Consider the following 20,974-nt stretch of genomic DNA (forward strand, 5'->3'; position numbering starts at 1 on the left):
CACTGTGTCATCTTTTCTGATGGGTCTCAACCTTCTGCTGAAATGCTTGCTAGCACCCACATCTATTTACTCTTGTCTACCTGATAAAAGCGAAGAATACTCAAGTGATCCCAGGGTCTATGGCCTGAAGCATGTGAGGAGTTGAGGACCTTCAATTCCCAGTGAAGTCAACCTGAGTGGAGAATGGTCAGCACTTCCCAGGAGATCCTCAGCTGATTAGTCCCCTAAAGGCTACAGGATATCAGCTCATAAGTGAAAATTCAAAGGGCCTACTCTGTGACCAGTGCCAAAGCCGTAGAAATCCTAAAGTAATGGATTTTCAATACTTGACTGCGAAGTTTGCGATTTAAGTCCCACACAATAAGATAGGATTATTAATTATCTTCTAAGGCGGTAGAATTTAAATAATATAATCAAATAATGTAGAACTGGATGGTTTCTCAAAGTCATTTAGTCCAGTCCTCTGAACTGAGGCAGGACTATGTATAATCTAGATCGTCGCTGACAGGTGTTTGTCTACCGTTCTTAGTGGCTGCACAATGTAATATCTCTCCTAAACTTTGATGCAGGGAGGTTTTCCTTTTTTGGTTCATTTGTCATTTAAATTGTGGGCTCTAGGGAAATTTTTGCTTTACTCCTTTAGGTCATGACTTCTTGAGCAGGCAAAACATTCACTTCAACAGAAGTTTCCCTACATTCTGATCAGAGTATCAAGTCATTGGAGTGCTGCCTTTTCTTTAGGCTTGTCTGAGCAGAGAAATTGACAAGCATAGCTATAGCCGAGTAAACTATTATATGATAAATATGCCAGAATAAATGCCCATGTGGGCACTCTAGTCTGGAATAAAAGCACCTTGAATCAGAAATAATTATTCTACTATAGGTATGCCGGTCCGTTTCCCGGTGTACAAGCCCTAAGAGTCTGTATATTCTCACTATTGTTGTCATGGAACAAAGTTTGTCCTCAGTCACCCCAGATCCTTTTATTATCAGTGGTTTATAATAAACAATTTAGTTCATAATCGCTTTTTCCATTCCCAATCCATTTATTTAGTAGGCTTTCTATTTTTAATTAAATAAGCTACTTTAGATGCTACCTCTATTTACATTAAGGGCTTGTTCTCCTCGCTTTGTATTACTGGTCAGTAACGTTCCCATTTCATGTCATGTGTAATTTCATCTATTCAAAGCTAAGGACTGGCACTGCTAAATAAATGAAAACAAATGTTTTTATTTACAGCAAAATTCTGTACACTGCGCATACATAAAAATATACAAAATCAAAATAGAAAATAGAAAAGTGTTAAAATGTATACAAACACTGTTTAAAAATGTGACTCCTGTAAAATCTCAAGCTTTAATTGGTTGAAGAGTACACATTCATTTAAAAAATCATCATACAAAATAATTCTCAAAGCTATTAAAAAAAGTACACAGTCTTCCATAGTTGAATAGTTCAATGACTACATTTCACAGAGGATGAGATGATATGGATACATGTAAGGCTTTTATGTAGCCGATATTTCAAGAACAAAACTCTGAACTTGCTAAGTTAAAGAGAAGAAATTCATAGTGTCAAAATTCATTTAATTAAATAAACCTGTGAGAGGCTTGCCCAGACATAGGCTACTTTAAAGTTCAAACAGTTAAATCAGGTATCCTCTTAGAATCATTGGGCTGGAAGAGACCTCAGAAGATCATCGAGTCCAGCCCTCTGCCCAAAGCAGGACCAATCCCAATTAAATCAACCCAGCCAGGGCTTTGTCAAGCCAAGACTTAAAAATCTCTATGTATGGTTTGCAATGGAGAGGATAGTATTCAGGAAATAAGTATGTTCTTTCTAATGACATTGCATAATCTACTTTAAAAAAAACCATCTAGCATATCTACGGATTGTAGATGAAGGGAAAGAACACAAAGTGACACTTTCACAGACAATGCATTGAACATTAATTTCATCATTGGTTTGTATCAGCATCTGAATAGCATGTCCCCATTTTATGAGAGCATTATGAAAGAGGAAGACCAACACAAAAGTAATCATGTTGTGTCTACATACTACTTGGGCTCCCATTTAAGTCAAACTGTTTCTAAAGAGAACGAGTTAAATCTGTGCAATCTCTTAATGTAACACATTTCTTTCAATTTTTTTTAATTTGGCAAGAAATTGATGCAACCAGAATCAAGTTGCTATCCTTAATCTTTAAAAAAAAAAAGAGTCTACACCAATAGATTGCATTGATTTGTGCTCAAAGTATAGACAAGCCCTGTGGATGTAGCCCAATATAATTGTACATTGATCTCTCTCTCTCTCTCTCTCTACTCCACATCCAAGTGTGTTACATTGGTGTAACTTGACTAACTGTTACACTGGCATCAAACAGTGTGGTACACCTTGGAACCACAGAAGGAATGAAATATCAGAAGTATTTTTCCTCTCAAAAACGTGGCTCAAAATGAGTCAAAACTTTCATAATTTCTCTAGAATTAATAGAATACCTTGATTTAACCATCTAAAGAATTCATGCAAAAAATGACATGTTGAAAAAGCTGAATCATTCACAGTGGAAAACACAGCAGAACAAAAATTAACAAATTCTGCACATTTACTCAAGCCTTGTGGGTGTGTTATTTTTTTAAGTGCAACCATCTCATCTCTTAATTTTAACATCATCAGTGCACAGCAACTAAGCGTCTGTAACTCCAGAGACATGCAAGAGGACCATTCTAACTTGGTACTTGTGTCTTATGTTTCAGGAGGCATATTTGTGCAGGCCTTGCCCAGGCAAGTCTCCCATTGACTTCGAGTGGGAGTTACATACATACAAGGGTGACGCAATTGCACCCTGAAATTTTGATGAATGGTTTGGATGGGAAAATGTCTTACACATCACTTATGTGTATATATAAAACACCAGTCACAAGTTACCATTCTTAAAAAGCTATCCAGACATCTATTGAACACCTAATACACATTCAATCACTCCTAAATGCAACTGATTTTTATGGGATTTTGAGAAATGATTTCTGCTCCCAAAGTTTAAAAACCAGACACAATCAAAAACCTCAATGGCCTCCTGTAAAAGCAAAGAGTACCAACACTCGGAGAGAGGTACCATGAAGGGAGGGAAGACTGGTGAAAGCAACAATTCTATAGCTGCCCTTTGCTTCCGCCTACTGTTCTGTGGTTCAGAAGTAAAACTGAGGTTGAATTCTCAGTTAGCTAATCAGGTTCAGCTGAACTTGTACTGAAAAGTTTTTTGTTTTAAGGTCGAAAGAGTGGGAGGAGAAAATCTTAAATTGTCAAAAAGCCTGAGTTGGCAGTAGAATGAAATATCACAGAGGAAACCAGGTAGCTATCTCAAGATTTTCCATCCTTGGGAGGACTAAGACTATGTTTCACAGTTGATGCTGGTCTCCGTTTTAGGAAGAGACTGGTGTATTGAGCATAGCTCTACGCAACTGCTAGGGTGTGAAGATGTTGTAACACCCAAATGGATAGTGAATTATAGTGTACACAGGAATAGAATTAGGACAGATGAAGTGGTGTATGAATGACCCACAGCAATTTAAATAATTGATATAATCTGTGGAAAGGGGAAGGTTTGTTGGCATTTGCACTTGGCCAGGAAGAGTTTCTGCTCAGGTATCTCAAGTGCACACAAATAAGGATGTGCATGAGAATGTAAGAGAAAAGTAGAAAATACATTTTTATGAATGTGTACCCAGTTTTGTGGTAGAATTGTAAAAAGTAGCACTTCATTTAAACAGGAGTGCAAAGTATGCTGCCTCACATTTTTCTTTAAGGAAATCTAATCCACAGGGGTGCACTGTGATCACAAAAGGCAATACAACACAATCTTATTGTGCACACTTCAAGTATTGCGAGCTAGTTTTTTTTATTCCTGATGGAAACAAGTGTTAAGTTGAGGATGGTCAAATAAGTAGGAGACTGGCATACCATTTTGTGGAGTCTGAGAGACTCCTGCATATAGCACAGCAGCTTACTCATTTGTACTGGAAATATGATCAGCTCCATTTATTGAAAGGTATGGGAGCTAATTCTATTTGAACTTGGCACATGGCAAATGGAAACTGTAATCGGATACTAAGATCATCATATGACAAAATGCCACTGTCCCTACACAGAAAAAGCCCATTTAATGTGTTTTACTGAAGGTGAACTAAGTAAAACAAATATTTGGGAACTGTATATTTTCCTATTGAGGTTTCCTAGCACTACTAGGACTGGATACTTAAGAACAAAAACTGGACATAAAATTTTATCATGTACTTTTCAAACTCAATAGGTAATACATTGAGACGCTGAGGCTGAAATTAATTAAAGCTGTCCATTTGGGAGGATGAAATGAACATATCTATGCAAACAACAAGGCATATGGGGATCACATGGGAACACTTTCTGTCAACTAGGAATTTTAGGATCAAAAGCCCAAGATAATGACAACTTGAAAAAACAATACAAAGTTTATGCAATAAACTCATTCTGTTCTTATGGGGGGGGGGGGGGGGGGGAATAGCAGGGAAGGTTGGGTGAGGAGAATTACAAAATTCTTCTGATTTGTAACAGTGGTTTTCAAACTGTGGTCTTGGATCCCTGGGGAGCTACAGACTATATCTAAGATTTGCAAAGGGGTCCATACCTCTACTTCAAAAATTGTAGGGGCCCACAAATGGAAGAAAAAAGGTTTGAAACTACTGATTTTTATAAACAAAGAGATCAGAAAATAAGTTAATATCAATCACTTTTCCTTTCCACCATTTTTAATAATACGGGGTCTACCAGTCAGGAGCCTTTTTGCTGAATGGATATGTATGGATTTCTTGTACGTAATCACTCCTGCTGAATTTTTCTCATGCAAAACCAAATAATAAAAAGCAAACAAGAACACTAACCTATTTCCAGCCCAAAACTGAACTCTGTCAGGGAAAACATATTTTAAATGCATTAACATCTAGGTGGATTTTAGAAGTGGTATAGAGAATATCCATACTATGTTTTTACAATGCAATGGAAAGATTGTCTCATTGTCCAAGCCATAGTAAGCTTTTTGAAGGTTTTACAATGTCTCCAGGATACAGACTCTACAATTTTGAATTTAAAAATACTGACTCCTGTTCTTATCTCACAAAAACAAAACAAAAAGCCCTAATTTTAAAAAGCAGTAATGAATTTACTGGGGTTACAGCAAAATAGCCAAACGACTATTTCCTAAAATTTCTCCATCTAAAATATTGATTTCCTTTAAAAAGGTAGGATAATTTTTGAATTATCTTGTAAAAAAAAAATCTGCGTTTCACAACTTGCTTCAAATGTAGGTGTGCAAGCAGAGCACATTGTCTCCATTCCCCTGAAGTGTACCTGTACACATGTGTACAGAGGGGGAATCTGCCCCAGGCAGAAAACCCATATATCATTTCAGTCTCTCATGTGCTCTTCCTGGCCTACTGCCTGGGCTGAATGAGGGCAGAATGAATGATTCCTGGATAAATGAGATTATCTTCTCTTCACCCTGTGCCTGAATTCAGCATCTGCGTGGACCATGACAGATATGTGTTGCACTCTAGTTATTTAACAGTGATATCCATTTAAAAATGAGTAAATATCACTTCTTTTCTGGCTGCAGATACTACTTGAATACAATGGCTAGCTATCGGGCCTGATTCTCATTTATGAAGATCTCTTTACATTGCTAATTTACACCCACTTTACCACCCATTTACCCTGCCAGAGTTGAGTAAAGGGATCTTTGTGTAAATAAGAATAAAGTCCATTATATTCATAGCATTCCCAGTTAAAAATCATGATGGGGGATGAGGGGGAAGGAAATGTGAAAATCCTGTGGTATAAATCATCTATCTCTGAGCAGACAGCCATGTCTGTGTATGAATGATACAGATAGTTTCATAGTGACAGTTTTAACTGTTTTATACTTTTAAGTTTGGCATTTAGTAAACAGGGCATAAGAAACTTCTGATGTTTTCTGACAGGTCAAGCCCAAATCAATACATTATACTCCTATCTAACTGTGCCTTTGCACCTTTCATGAGCAAAGCGTTTTTTCCTCTATCTATTTGCAAAGCAGTTATAAATACTTAGGCTTAGAAAGAAAGGAACTCTCATGCCTGCTACTTAATTACAATTTATAGACTCAAGACTATGTTGGTCTAAGATACATTTTCAAGTATTCCTTTGTTGTTTATAGTACGCCAGTAGTACCTTATTGCACATTGCTTCTGAATGCTTCACTTTTATAAGTGTGGGACGTTTTCCCGTCCAGGGCACTTTACAGACCTGAACCCTGGCAAGATTACTTTCCCCTTCCGATACAGATCATCCTGTAAACCTTTGTTCATCCTCTGTACCAGCAGTTTTTCATACAGTAGTGGATGGTAAGCCCCTAAGGTACAAGCTGCATCATAGTATAGTTCGTGGTAGTGACAAAGGTCAGTTTGTCGGACAGAAGGAATGTATTCATACACGTGCACTTCGTTACACATGGACATCATGATGAGGATCCCTGAAATGAAATTTAAAAACAAACATATAGCTATATTACCACCTTAAAATTTTTCTGCAATCCTGTGATATGCCTTCTTTCACCACACCACTTCAAAACATTTTATTGTACTTAGTTTAAAAATATTCAAATGTAATAGATTAGTTGTCATTTTACACTGTTATATCAGAACATAGTATTTTGCAGTGCTGGTATTACAGGACAGTAGATATGAAACCTTTAATCTTCTATATATTTGAGTGTGTCTGTCTGTCTGTCCGTCCATCCATTTATGAATTTAAGAACGCCTTCTAAATGGTAAGAGCTGGGACCACCAAATTCCATATACAGCTTCCTCTGATCATAGCTTGAAGCAAGGTCAGGGTTTGGTTGTGCCAAGACAATGGGATGCACATGGAAAGGGAGGGGTGTGATAGCAGGGACAGGTATACTCACGTATGACCACAGGGGAGCAGCAATCATGAGGGGGAGGGGCTGTTTTACTCTCAAATAACTCCAGGGGCAGCCGCTGACTGGCCAGCATGGCTTTCACTGCCACAGAGCACCCCCGGGGCTCAGTCTGCAGCAGCTTCCACCCCTTCCCCCCACACCTCCCAACTCCCCGTCCTGACTCTTGCACCCCCCACTCACTGCTCTGGCTCCTGTACCTCCTACCACCGACCCTGAACCCCTCCTCACCTGCCAACCCTGACTTCTGCACATCCCATGCTCCCAGCCCCTGGCCCTGAAAGACCTGAGTAATGCCAGGTAAGTCTTCTAGTAGGCCTATAAAACCCTGTACGGCAATCTCCATCCTCCTCAAGTCACTGAAGAGATTGCTCATCCAAAAATTTCACGAAAAAAAATCATGAAACTAACCCAGGGATATGCTAAAACTTATTATTCAAATTACATCACTTTCATCATCACCTCTTGAATGCACTCCCTTATTTGTACGTTGTCTGTTTATATAGTTCTTTAGCAATACAGACATTATCTTTATACCTCTGGTGCACTTAGTACACTAGATGTTTTGTAAAAGATCCACAGTATTTCTTGGACAAACCCACCATCTTCATTTCTAAACTTTGAACAAAACTATGTAAAGACACAAATGTCCAATAGTCTTCTCCCTGCCCCTGGTTTCAAATGTGTATCTGTGCTCTGATCCTCTAAACATTTCTACACGTTTAACTTCAAAGATGTGAGTAGTCCCACTGACTTCAGTTTAGTTTAGGAAGTCATTGGTGGGGGAAAGGCTATCTTGAAAAGGCTAACATTTCCATTTGAGCTTCAAGGGGTAGCCGAGTTAGTCTGTTACAGGAAAAAAAAACAACAAATGGTCTGGTAGCACTTTATAGACTAACGAAACATGTAGATGGTATCATGAGCTTTCGTGGGCACAGCCCACTTCTTCAGATGACTGGAGTGGGCTGTGCCCACGAAAGCTTATACCACCATCTACATGTTTAATTAGTCTATAAAGTGCTACCAGACCATTTGTTGTTTCTTTCCATTTGAGTATTTCCAGGGTTAGGCATAGTCTGGTCTTCTCAGGCTAGCCACATGGAACTTCTAGGCTCCTATAAAGCAACAGCATGCTTGCCAAAGGGAGAAGATACTTCCTGCCAATGTAGCAATCTGCATGCTAAGCTGTAGCAGAGTCAAGCCTTCACCCATATTCCTCCCATCACTTCAACAACTTCTGGTCTGGAGGCTGTTATTGAGGGGTGAGGCTAGAGTATTAATCACTTGATGCAGTGATTAGAACATATTTTAGGTTATACTGAAATCTTCCTTTTACCTCAAAGCATTTTCTACTTCCTGTTATCATAATTCATGTCTGTCTTAGAGTGGGTTTGAGTCAGTTGCTTTTCATCCATCCACTGGCTTCTTTCAAGGCATTGAGATAGTTTGGAGACAAAGGCCTTGCATTGGTGGAGAAAGACATATAGCTGAATATCATCCACGTAGTGGGGGCTCTGTAGTCTGTGGCTTCTCAGATCTCTCCGAAGAGGTGGCTGGGCTACTACATGATAGGGACACTGTAGGTGGGGACAAGCAAGTGCCTACCGCAAGACTGGGCTTTGTCCGAAGAATAGGTGGATCCAGCATAATGCAGGACCACTTACTCTTGCTGTCTCATACATATTGTCATCAACTATGGCAAAGATTTCTAAGATCCTCAGTACCAGCACAGAGATTCACTTGCTGTTTAAAGTGTAGGAAAAGGTTGCCTCCGGGATTTTTTGTTTCTCTCCATGTCTGCGAATGGAACCTGTGTAGGAGGGGAGGGAGATTAGTAGAGCCATTGGACCTAAAAAAAGTATTAGCTTCTCAATGACCTCAATAATAGGATGATACATTTGTGCTAAGAAAGGGATGTTGCATTTTTGAAAAGGGAGAGCAACGAATTGGTTCACTTTAAATACTCTTTGAGAAGGGATTAATATAAAAATATTGGTAGTCTAAACTTTAATTGTGATTTACTAATTATTGGTTGTGTTTGTTTTACATAGGCACGTCAAAAGTCTCTAGTAATTAGTCAATACCCGACGGGGTGGCTCTTTATTTAATAATGTAATTTTAAAAAAAATTCAACACTTCTTATCAAAACACTGGTTACACTATCACTATCGCGGTTCATTGAGTGGGAGCGCTGTGTCTCAGAACAAGAATACAGTTGAACTAATATAGATTGAACTTCCCAAATCCAGGGTCCTGCTGGCTGTTGAACCAAAGAGCTCCAGGAGTGGGAGCCAGCTGAGAGAACACAGGGTTTGAAGAGTCCCCTCTGGGCCAGCAGCAGCTAGGCTGGGGAACCCCAGGAGCAGGGCCAAGCAGCAGCCAGGGAGTCCCAGGCCCAGCAGGGGAACCCCAGCATAAGTGGGGCTATGTGGCATCGGGGAGCCTCCATCCCGACGTGGGAATCCCCGGTGGCAGTGAGGTCAGGCAGCCAGAAAGCCCCGAGCATTGGGGCAGGCGGTGGCCAGGGAAACCTAGGAAACCCTTGGCGGCAGTGGGGCTGGGCTGCAGCCTGGGACTGGGAAACCCTGAGGAATCGCCAGAGGTAGTGGGGTTGGTGGTGGCCAAGTGGACCTACCCCTGGGAATCCCTGGTGCAGCTGGTGGGCAGCAGGTCAGGGAGCCTCAGTGGGTCCAGCTTTAGCAGGGCAGTGCCAGGACGGGGAGCCCCAGCCTTGGAAGCCCTAGGGAGAGGAACTGTCAGTGGGGCAGCCAGCAGAGGAGCCTTGACCTTCCCTGGTCCAGCAGATACCCTGGTCTGGGAAAGCTCAGGTCCCAAGGGTGCCAGAGCAGGGAGGTCCAACCTGTACTAACTTTTGGTCTTGCAAATTAGAACTTAAGATTAGGCTTTTCCATAAAAAAGTTTTGGAATTAGAAAGCCATGAAGGTATTGTGAGCTAATTCTCATGACAACTTTAATTTTTTAGTTTTAATATTGATGTTTTCATCCCGCCCTGCATCATCAGTTATCTAGGTGGGGGCTTCTTTTCTAAGTCACTTTAAATACAGGCTGGACCTCCCTGCTCTGGCATCCTTGGGACCTGAGTTGTCCCAGACCAAGGAATTCGCCAGACGAGGGGAGGTCAGTGCTTCCCGGCTGGCTGCCCTGTTGCCAGCTCGTCTCTCTGGGACACCCTGGGGCACCCTGCCCTGCGGCTGACCCGCTAAAGCTGGCCCATCTGCCCCCTCACTGTGCCAGGGGTTCCTCAGACAGGGCTGCCCAGCCACTGAGAGCTCCATTGCTCCTGGGGCTTCCTCAGGGTTCCCCAACCCCAAGCCACCCAGCCACTGGCAGCCCTGTGGCGGCGGCTTGGGCCCACTGCCCTGGGGGTTTCTTCAGGGTTTTCTGACTGGGGCTACTAAGCCAGTCCCTGCTGGGGCTGGGAGTCCCTGACTGCCATCTGGCCCCACTGCTGGGGTTCCCCAGTTGGAGCTCTTCAGCTCCACTGCTGCCAGGGGTTCCTGGACAGGACTATCCAGTCATCCCAACCCTGCATCAGGGAGGTCTCTGGGATTCTCCTGCTGCTGCCAGCCCCACTGCTAGGCACCCACATGACCCCACTGACACCAAGGTTCCCCTGCCCAGCTACTGCTGGCCCAGACCCTAAGCTTTCCAGGATGGCTCCTATTCCTGGGGCTCTTTGGTCCAGCAACACCCATGGCCTTGCCAGATCCCGGATGTTGCAGGACCAGAGAGTCAAGGATCTGAGAGGTTCAACCTGTAATTTATTTGTGATTACCTCTTCTTTCGTGACTTGGATTAGAACATGTTTTAGACTATACCGAAGTCTTCCTTTTACCCGAGATGGAATTCATAATCTTACAGAGTAACAATACTAATCCAAAAGGGAAGATGCCCAAACATGTGAAATGTAACTGTTTAGGCTTATGAGTCACAAGGAACGTGAGTCTGAAGTGAGAAATGTGTAATTACTAATTTGACAAATTATTAGGCTCATAACTCCAGTGTGAATCCATGTCTCCAACTAAAGATGCACTGAATTTTAAATGGCCTAGCAGCTATGCTAAAAAAAATTGATTTTTTTTTTCAGTTTTACAAATGCTTTCTTCTACTTTTCCATTGCCACCCTCCTTCATCTGCTGATGGAGAATCTGTGTGTCAGTCTAAGGTAACCGTATTCCAGCTGAATCAGAAAGCGGACGGAGGAATTGCTTGTAATGATCAAGTACTTCCTGAAACGGATGAAAAAGTGGCCTGTCTTCAGAGCCCCATATCAAGTGTGGAGCCAGCTTCAGAGGACACCCCACAGATGTTAGAGAACTCTCTCTGATGAACTGGAAAAAACCTTAACCAATATATGTGATTTTATTGCCACAGTACCTAACTTACTTGTACATTCCTAAAACATAATTTCTTGCATAAAACATTCCTATTTGTGGAACAGGAAAAATATGACAAGAACCAAAATAGGCTTCTGTTACTATTTCTTAATTCCAACTACGATTGAAAGTCATTGCAGAAATGGTTTGATATGGGAAGGTTTAAAAAAAAAAAAAAAAATTCAGGTGATCTTCCAGATATAAATAAATTATTTAATGGAGAACTGAAAAGCAGTGAAGGTTTAAATCTTTATAATCTGATGAACAGTGTTTCCAAGAGTCAACCTCCATTAAGGATGCATGCATGCATCTAGTTTATCCCTTTCCATCGCCGGACTGTTCTTTACTCGTGTTTTGGTCCTTTATACATATAAAAGTGAGTGATGGAGGTTTCCTTCTTTCCCTTCACCTGAAAAACTCCGGATTTTCTTGATATTCACCCTGATTTTCCTTTTTTAATTTCACTCAGCTATTCCCAGTTATACCCCTTTGCCCTACAGCATTCATTTCCTTCCTTAGAACTTATAGCAGTGCCATATTTGCATGTGGTTATTTTTTCGTATTCTGCACCCTGCCTTGCTAATATCAATTTATTTCTAGGTGCAGGTCAATCTCTTTAGGGGATTGATGACCCAGATATCTTTCTTTCCATGTTTGTTGCAACTATTAGTCTGGTATGGCATGTTTGTCTGTGTTCCTGGGGTTGAACTCTCTGGGACAAGCAGCCAGATATATACTGCCGGGCCTAAAGTAGATGTGAAGGGACAGGGCAGAGAAGGGATTTGCTCCCTGCACCACCAGCCAAAGAATAAGGGACACGTGGGAAGTGCTCATTATCCAAGCCATTGAGTGGAGGGGAGGGAAGAGTTTAGCAAAAGACTGAGAGGCACACTTTGTCCTTCTTCTACTTTCCATACTATTTACACTGCTTTTCCCTCATCTACCTGAATTTTGTAAGATTTACGTGAGCACTGATATTGTAATGAATTCACATTTACTATTTTAATTATGCTGTCAATGTATTTATTCATTTTTGTAAACCTATGCTACCTACTGAATACATAATGATTTCCATTATCCTTCATTGGCCAATATGCAAAATGTACTCCTATATATAAACATTATCACTTGTGTAAACAAATAATCAAATTTACACATGCAAACACAATTTCTTGAATAAATCACACATACAATAGAGTCTCAATTCTCCAACCTAAACGGGACTGGAGGATGGTCAGATAGCAGAAATGTTGGATAATACCTATAATTCTTTTAATTTTATACATTTGCCCTTTGTAATACCTTGCGGGATCCAGTTCTAAACCTCCTGAATCTGCCGCTTTGACCAGCCCTTGTATTTCTCCCCAAATGGGAGTAAGATCCGGGGCTCTGCCTTGCAGCGGGAGTGCAGCCCTCGCCCTGCGCCACGCCACGTTCCCCAGCGATGATTTTCCAGAGCTGTGTGTGGATTGCCTGAGCTATGACGCAGGGCAAGGCGCTCGCCACTTTCCCCAGAAACAGAAAAAAGCAACATTGCCAATGGCAAATTCATAAGCCACAAGAGGGCGCTGCAGACCTGCCAACCAAGGCTCCCGCCCAACCCTAGAAAAGGGAAAGGGAAAAGCAGGGCCATTGTGGTGTGAAGCTTTCCTGGAGCCCCTTGCTGTGACGGGCAGCATGTCGGATAAAATGGAATGTTGGATAAACGAAGGTTTGAAAATTGAGACTCTTCTGTATCTCTGTTCTGCACAAATTAGGTATGGCATGAAAAATCTCTCATGTGAACAATTCCTTGAAAAGTAACATGCACTCAAATACAAGCTGGGTTGAGATAGCTTTTGGAAGTGTGAATAGATATTGAAAGCATTTCCTCAATTCTTATTGCACTATTAAGACATTTTAGAAAGAATTCCACGACTTTTCAGTGTCCTTCTGATTCCAATAGCAGCTGATTAAAAGACTAGAAAAGAACAATACCGTGATTCATTCTCGTGAACATACATGAAAGCAAAGACAAAGCTTTACAGAAGGGACAAGTATTAGCTGTTTTTAAAAATGTAAACAGAGCTAACTGTTAAAACCTGTTGTAAAGAACAATAAAAATGACAATAAAATAATTAGTGATGTTTTTTTAATTTATGTAGCGTCTGCAGTTCAGAATACTTTACAGTACAATGCATCTAACCAACCTTATGTAAGGAGAAGATTAAGTCACTGGAGAGTACATACTGGCAAGAGAAATACACTATGACTGAATAGCTGTTTTCCCTCTGTAACTTCTGATCCCATTAACAAAACTGACAGTATAAAACCTGTCAAGAAATCCTCACAATCCAATAAAAAAAAAATCTTTTAAAACTAGCAACAGAAACTAAAAAGCCAATAAAATTCTAAGTTGGTGATGACACTCCATTCTTTCTTCCCGCAGCTGTGAAAGTGAGAACAAACAGGAAAATTAATCTCTTCACTTGGCATAAGCATGACTACACACCCTAAGCTTATTTAAAAGCTTTAAATCCTTTAATTTTTTAAATTACATTTAAAACAGTTCATTCAAAGAACAAACCCTACTGTCTGATAGATAACCTAGGACTAAATTTAGAAAAGCATTCAATAGAAGAGTTGGAAAATAGCAGGAATCAAAATACTAATAGAAATAATAGAAATGAGAAACAGAAAGAACCAGGACATTTAAGTCCAGCCCCTCACCAATATCAGTAAGTCCCCCCCGCCCAGCATTTTCTATTGCTCTGCCCTTTCTGCTCATTAAAAGTCCCAAGCAATAGTGCTACTAAATTTTTCTGGGGAGTGCATTCCACAGCCTAATACATCTCATAGGCAAGCCTCCCTTTCTTAATTTAGTTAAGTTTTCTTATAACCCTTTTCCACCATTCTCCATTATTTCCATTTTCCTTACTGTTTATGACCTTAAAATGGGAAATTTGTGTCATCTGGGTACAGCTACTTAGTTGTTACTAGGCCAAGCTACGTTTTAAAAAAAAAAAAAAAATCTTTCCTTAATTCAATTTCTTCATCCCCTTGAGCATACTGGGTGGTCTTCTCAAGCCCCCTTGAAATTGCCATAAGTTTGGCATTGAGATGCCCAGAAATGAAACCCCATATTTCAGATGAGCAATATCTTAACTATGAGGCCTACTCCTCTACAGGGAAAGCCTTATCGGTTGATTCCTTTCAAATTTAGGCTGGACAGATTACTCAATAATACACTGTGGGGATCCGTGCAGAATCAAAAAGTGGGCGGAAAAAATTATTAATAGGCCTTTTCCAGCTCTGAAGTGCATAATAAACTATTTTTGAGCTCTCAGAGCTTAAATATCTATTTTTAATGTGGAAAAAGGAGCACATGGTAATTACAAAGAAAAATGTAACCTGACCTTAAACGTGGCAAGAATAACTGGTGAGGTTACAGTATTACCGTGCATGCCAAAAGGGACTGAAAAGAGTTCTCTATAAACCAAACAGTCTATGATAATGCCCTAGCCCCTTTTTATGGTCCAGAAAGTCCTATTTGGATTACAACTGTTGTAAAATTTTAAAAAATCGTTGTGTCCATGTACAGAAAAATCTAGAAAAGCTGCTTTATAGAATACTAAGATGCAGGCCTTATGAGTATTCTGAAGAAAAGTTACTGGGGGGCTGGGGGGGCGGGAAGAGAGGATTAGCACTAAAAAACATTCATTTGAAAAGAGTTTTTAAAATATGCATTATTCAGATGAAATTATCAGATTATCAAGCTTGCTGACCAGCTGTTTCTTCATTACAACATTACAGTTTTGGACACTAATCAAAATTTAAATATTTTTAAAATGCTCACTAGGCTATACTAGTTTACATTTATTTTATATATAGCTGAAGAATGTTTAAATATGGCTTAAATTGGGTCTAAATGGCATAGCTAAATTCTTGGGATTTTGCAATCTGTGCTGCTGAAAATATTTAAACAAAATTAATGGTAAATTATTTGCATGGGTGGTTTATACAAATTATTCTATCAAAAGGAGAAAATGTGTTAATTTCATTTTGATCATTTTAATGACCCAAAAGGTTTTCAATTTCCAACATGCATCTTTTGCACAGTACAATTGTGCTTTGTGGTTAGCAAATTAATTAAAAAACATTTTTTCTAGTTTGTAAGTACATAGAATATAATTTAATACACCTGAGTATAACAGATGACATATAAAGTCATCTGAAGTAAGGAATCTAATCCAAACATTAATCAGCTCAGCTTTTGATGTAGCAAAACTGTTTAATTATTTACAACGCAGAAGTAGAGCACTTGATTTTTCAGAAGTGCCAGGCATCCACAACTTCTGTTAAGAGTTGCAATGTTCAGTAACTCTGAAAAATGAGGCCTATGTGTGTTTTTTTAAGTAAGCATAAAAGAAAGCTTAAAAAGCTTATAAACCATCTCGTTAGTCTTTAAAGTGCTACATCGTCCTGTTTTTTGTTTCAGCTACACCAGACTAACACGGATACATTTCTATCACTTTCTGCTTATGAGAGAGACTGAACAAAGTCAGTCACATATGTGATCTGATAACCACATACATTTGATCTGATTATTGCACACTCAATACATGCAATATTTTCTCATACATCACAGTAGCATTCACACTACTGTGTTTAACAATGTAACTATTTTAAACTACTTTGTCTAACAACATACATTATTTTAAGGATTTATGAACAAACAGGGCATAAATAAAAGTTTCCTGCACATTACCCTGTATGTGTACACTATGGGTGCGTCTAGACTGGCAAGATTTTGCGCAAAAGCACCTGCTTTTGCACAAAAACTTGCCAGCTGTCTACAATGGCCGCTTGAATTTGCGCAAGAGCACTGACTCTGTAATGTACAAAATCAGTGCTTCTTGCGCAAATACTTTCACACTCCCGCTCGGGAAAAAGCCCTCTTGTGCAAGAATACTTGCTCAAGAGGGCCAGTGTAGACAGGGAAGAATTGTTTTGCGCAAAAAAGCCCCCATGGCTAAAATGGCGATCGGGGCTTTCTTGCACAAAATCGCGTCTAGACTGGCCACAGATGCTTTTGCGCAAAAGCACTTTGGCACAGATGCTTTTGTGAAAAATCTAGATGCACTTTTGCGGAAATACTTTTAACAGAAAAACTTTTCCGTTAAAAGTATTTCTGCAAAATCATGCCAGTCTAGACGCAGCCTATGTGTTTGTCATTCTTTGAAGAGACATGTCATCATATCGAAAGAACAGTTTCTCAGGTGGGTGCTACTTATTCCATCAAATTTAACAAACTTAAGGCAAGAACAGAATCAGTGCTAAATACTGTAGTTAAGCTATCACTCATGTTATAATACTACAAAACACACGTACACATGAACATTTTTGTTGTTGTTCTGGTAATACTGGATGCCAGTATTACCAGAACATCCATGGATGTTCATGTTTGTAAAAGGGAGCCATATGATGCCACAGATATGCACAGGAATTAAAGGGAGTATGTACCCTCAATTCTGTGGGTTTAATAGATTTTTTTCCCATGAGGAAAAATGCTGTGTTCATTTTCAAGAGAAAGCTATTTCCAGTCTGTATGATCAAACAAAGATGACAAATATTAACCACAAGAAAACACTACTTGAATTTTCAGAAAGTCAACACCAATTAAATGTCACCAAATGGCTTTTGTGCCTGGACATAAAGCAGTAATATATTTGTGTTTGCTGTAGATTTTTGCATCATGCCATTTAATTAGAAATCAATGTATGTTGCTGTAAACAGAAAAGTTGCACCATTTATCAATAACTATAATGTATTCTGTAAATTCACTGATATGAAAATGCTAACCAATATTACTATGTGCTGTTAAGTGTTTCATTCAAAGTCAAGTGACATGTTAGAGTGCTAAAAGAAACCCACCATACACAATGAAAGATGAAAAGTGGCAGATAATGCCTGGAATGCTATTTAAAATGAGTTTACTCTCTTATCTGTGTATACCAGAAAGCTGGAGCTTATTACACATTTGAGTGTTTTTTTTTATTTGCATGATAATATTTAAACAAAACCTATCTGAAAAGAAGAACCACTGCTTGTTTTTTAGCAACTAATTACCAGATTCCTAGCTCAGTCAAGGAAACAGTAACACAGGCAAATAGTTTTAAAGTAACTAATGTGTTTAACATTGTCACCCTCTCTTTTTGAGTTATGTAAACATTCTTCTTAAGCCTAGGCATAGATCAGCAGCTTACTTCTTATCAACATGCCATCTAAAATGGTTTTATGTCCATGTCCCGAATGAAAACCATCTGATAATGTACCAGTGTTATGACTTTCTTGCCTATGTTGTCATCTTGAGTCACGCATGCAAAGGAAGTTGAATATAATGTTATTAAGAATCCTTAATGCCTCACTGTGATTTTGAACTGTAGTGTGAACTGTAAATCCTGAAACAAGCATTTTTGTTCAATAATAAAATATGTACTTAGTTACCGGTTATAATTTTGTTATTACTGAGCTTGGAATTTTGCCCTACCCTGCCTTATTTCTCTTCTTACACCTACTCAGGGTAAGTTCTAACTAGTAGCAGTGATACTGTTTAATAGGTGAATCAGATGTTCTTTAGCACATAGGTTACTATAAGCACTGACTTATTTTACTACTACCACATAGCAAATCAGGTAGATATGCAACTGTGTATGGCTCTGTACTCACAGCCATAAAAACTCATGCTCTGGATTTGGTATAATTTCCATGTACCAGGTAAGTGTGATTATACATGCATACAGAGTCTTCAGAGAGGAATCAAGAGAGGGCTAGTCCCCAGGTAGCCAAAGTGATCCAACACCCATCCAATACACATCTTGCCAAAAATTACCACAAAAGGGAGCATCGGTCTTCATAGTAACAAAATGTGGTATGTGCACAGAAGTTGCGCAACAGCCAACTACTGCATTAAAGGGAAGAGAACATTACAGCCAACGCCAACTAAATGTCAGCTCTGGTGGCCAAGGCAGTTGGTCCCTTAGGCACATGGTGACAGGAGTACACCAGCTGACAAAGAATCCTTTATCCTGAGTAGCTGTGGAAGAGAATGCAATGATACACCCCCTGCTCCTGGCACATCCTTTCCATTTTTAAAACTGAATGGTGTCCCAACAACAATCTTTAGCACATCATGGTGGGACCACAGAAAGGCAACTGACTTAATAGGTACCAGAATGACAATACAATAACAAAAAAATGCAGTTAGACATGAAGGGGGTTGATGTCACAGTAAGCTATGGCTTATGGTTTGTTCCTCCAAGTCTCCAACTCAACATCCCTTTCCACAATAGATAAAATTCCTTCAGCTCAAAGTAGAAAATTAAACCCAACTGAAATGGTTCCATTCATATTCCCTCCTCCTGGGCAGGTAAACTGTGCTGTGTGGGTTATGTGCCATGAAAAACAAGCAGTGGGTCCTACTCCAATTAAAAGCTTCTTGTCTATAACGCTGGCTCAGTTAGATAACTAAGTGGCAGTATGAAGATCGGCTCCCCTTTTCCTCCCCAACACCACAATGAAGTTCCTCATCTGCCCCGTGCCCTGTTTGCTACTGCAGAGGACACAATTGTGTGCTGCAACTGAAACACACCATCATCTTGTGCACAGTTTGTATGCTGGTTTAGAGTTGGCAAGCCCAAAAGGCAGCATAAAATTTCTGCACTAGATGACTAATCTTGGGAGCACTCAGCCCAATAGGGAATTATGTCTACTCTAAAGGCTGCAGGTGAGTGTGGAAGGTGACTCCTGCTGCTGCCCTGCGCCAGGCCCCCTGATAATTCCGTGGCTTGTGTTGCTTGGTGGAGGGAGCTTCAGCAAGGGGGCAGGGAAGGGGTGGAGCGTAGGGTTTTGTTTTTTTTAGTCTGGCTTGATTCCAAACACATTTTGTTTGGGGTTTTTGTTTGTTTGTTCCCCCCCTCTGGCTGTGTCTTAAACAGTCACTGTCATTACACTAGCATAATCAATAATGCATGAAAACAGGCCTGATTATGGTGAATGTAAATATTTAACATCATTTAGATCACACGTGTTTTGGGGCATTGCTAGATACACCTACCAATGAAACCTGATGAAGGTGGGTTGGGCTGTATCTTCTCCTGAGTGTTCTCCTGAATGATGTCCCAGAGTTGCCATATAAACTTGGGATGGAGAATGTAAAATGGCTGGTTTGGATTCCTTCTGCGATGCTGCACGTAAGGCGTGAACAGGTTATAGTCTGGCTTCTTATACCACTGGAGGGGAGGGGGGAGACAACAAAGTGAGAAACTAGTCAATCTGAGGGTGCTCTCCACACACACACACACACCACACAGTACATAAGATACAACACTAGCAGCTCTGCACTGGCACGGAAGTACAAAAGCACAGACAGCGAGCCAGCCTGAGCTGCTGGACATTTTCTTAACGAGCAGGTCTGAACTTGGGCTGCTCTGCTCCCTCCTCTATGTGTATGCTCCCAATACAGAATTCACTTTGGTACATGGGATGCGTAAAAAGGCCTGCACATCACTCCGACTCTTGTTAAGTAATTAGGGATTAAATAGCCTTAGTGCAGGACATTAGCACGGGGTGAATGTCACTCCAATACATCCTGACAGTACCTTTCTGTCCCCACCAGCTCATTGAGAAGGCAGAAAGCACTGTAGCAGCTGTACTACAGAGAAAACCGGCACACTTCTCTCCAGCTGCGGTGTACTCAGCTCTTGTTCCCCTGGGCTCCCATCCCTATCTCCTTTTCTACAGAGCCCTCCAAGTGATGACTGCAAAATGATTTTTTTTTGGCGGGGGGAGGCGCAGCGGTGACTGGGAACAATGGTATTTGGGATGGAGGGTACCAGCACACTAATTTGAAAGTCTGGGGACTCATGAGTAAATATAAATGGTGGTCTGCTGGACGATGGATGGATTAGGAAGAGTGTTATGTATTTTTATTTAAGGACTGAATTAGTGTGTCAGGGCTTAAGGGAAGATGGAAAACTGGAATGTGATTTTCTACCTTCTCTCATGCCCCTCCACAAAACTCTAGCTGCACATTCCCTACCTGCCACACTGCAATTTCTCCGATATGTATTATCAGTCTCATTGTTAATACATAAAACAGTAAGACCTCACCCCAAATCCCTACCAATCCATCTGCCTGCCCTCATGGCTGTAGAATCAAACTACTCTTTGCAGGTACCTGCCCACTGTTTTCAGCCAGTTGGGAGGAAATGAGCAAACTGAGGGCTTACCACATTCAGATTTGCAGAGTAAGGAGCAGGATCCCAGGCCACTAAAATCACATCTTTATATAACGAACTGTCAATGAAGTGATGATTTGGATTGGTGAGAATCTGCAAACACACACACACATACATACACACTAATGTTTTCAATGAAACCTGAGCAATATGAATCCTCTCTACTAAAGAACATGCATAAGAATAACACAGATAAATGCAAATGTGTGCCAGGAACTCTGTGTGCATCAAGTTGTTTGAAACATGGCACATCAGTGGTAACATATACATATCCTTGCTCTTACTGGATTATAAACAAAGCAAAAATCAG

General features: G+C 40.3%; 2 protein-coding genes across 8 annotated transcripts in view; one reads left to right on the forward strand and one right to left on the reverse strand.

Moving 5' to 3' along the window:
* The window catches only part of LOC102452866 (pinopsin-like), a 159,834-nt gene that overhangs the window by 92,267 nt on the left and 46,593 nt on the right, over window positions 1-20,974 (forward strand). For 3 of the 4 annotated variants that reach the window (XM_075917840.1, XM_006114559.4, XM_006114560.4), the window contains one exon: window positions 11,098-13,488. The exons of the other annotated variant lie outside the window; for it this stretch is intronic. In XM_075917840.1, the coding sequence (XP_075773955.1) occupies window positions 11,098-11,337 (240 nt within the window). In that variant the 3' untranslated portion in view covers window positions 11,338-13,488. Of the gene's footprint in view, window positions 1-11,097; window positions 13,489-20,974 lie in introns of those variants that run through there. 4 annotated transcript variants of the gene reach the window in all.
* Window positions 1,216-20,974, reverse strand: part of ST6GAL2 (ST6 beta-galactoside alpha-2,6-sialyltransferase 2) — a 318,315-nt gene continuing 298,556 nt past the window's right edge. For 3 of the 4 annotated variants that reach the window (XM_006114562.4, XM_075917819.1, XM_075917803.1), the window contains 3 exons: window positions 20,656-20,757; window positions 19,482-19,656; window positions 1,216-6,542 (listed from right to left, as the gene is read on the reverse strand). In XM_006114562.4, the coding sequence (XP_006114624.1) occupies window positions 6,274-6,542; window positions 19,482-19,656; window positions 20,656-20,757 (546 nt within the window). In that variant the 3' untranslated portion in view covers window positions 1,216-6,273. Of the gene's footprint in view, window positions 6,543-13,503; window positions 13,815-19,481; window positions 19,657-20,655; window positions 20,758-20,974 lie in introns of those variants that run through there. The other variant, XM_075917829.1, reaches the window with a different exon arrangement.

This window comes from Pelodiscus sinensis, chromosome 1, assembly GCF_049634645.1.
Source record: "Pelodiscus sinensis isolate JC-2024 chromosome 1, ASM4963464v1, whole genome shotgun sequence".
In the NCBI taxonomy this organism is placed as follows: Eukaryota; Metazoa; Chordata; order Testudines; family Trionychidae; genus Pelodiscus; species Pelodiscus sinensis.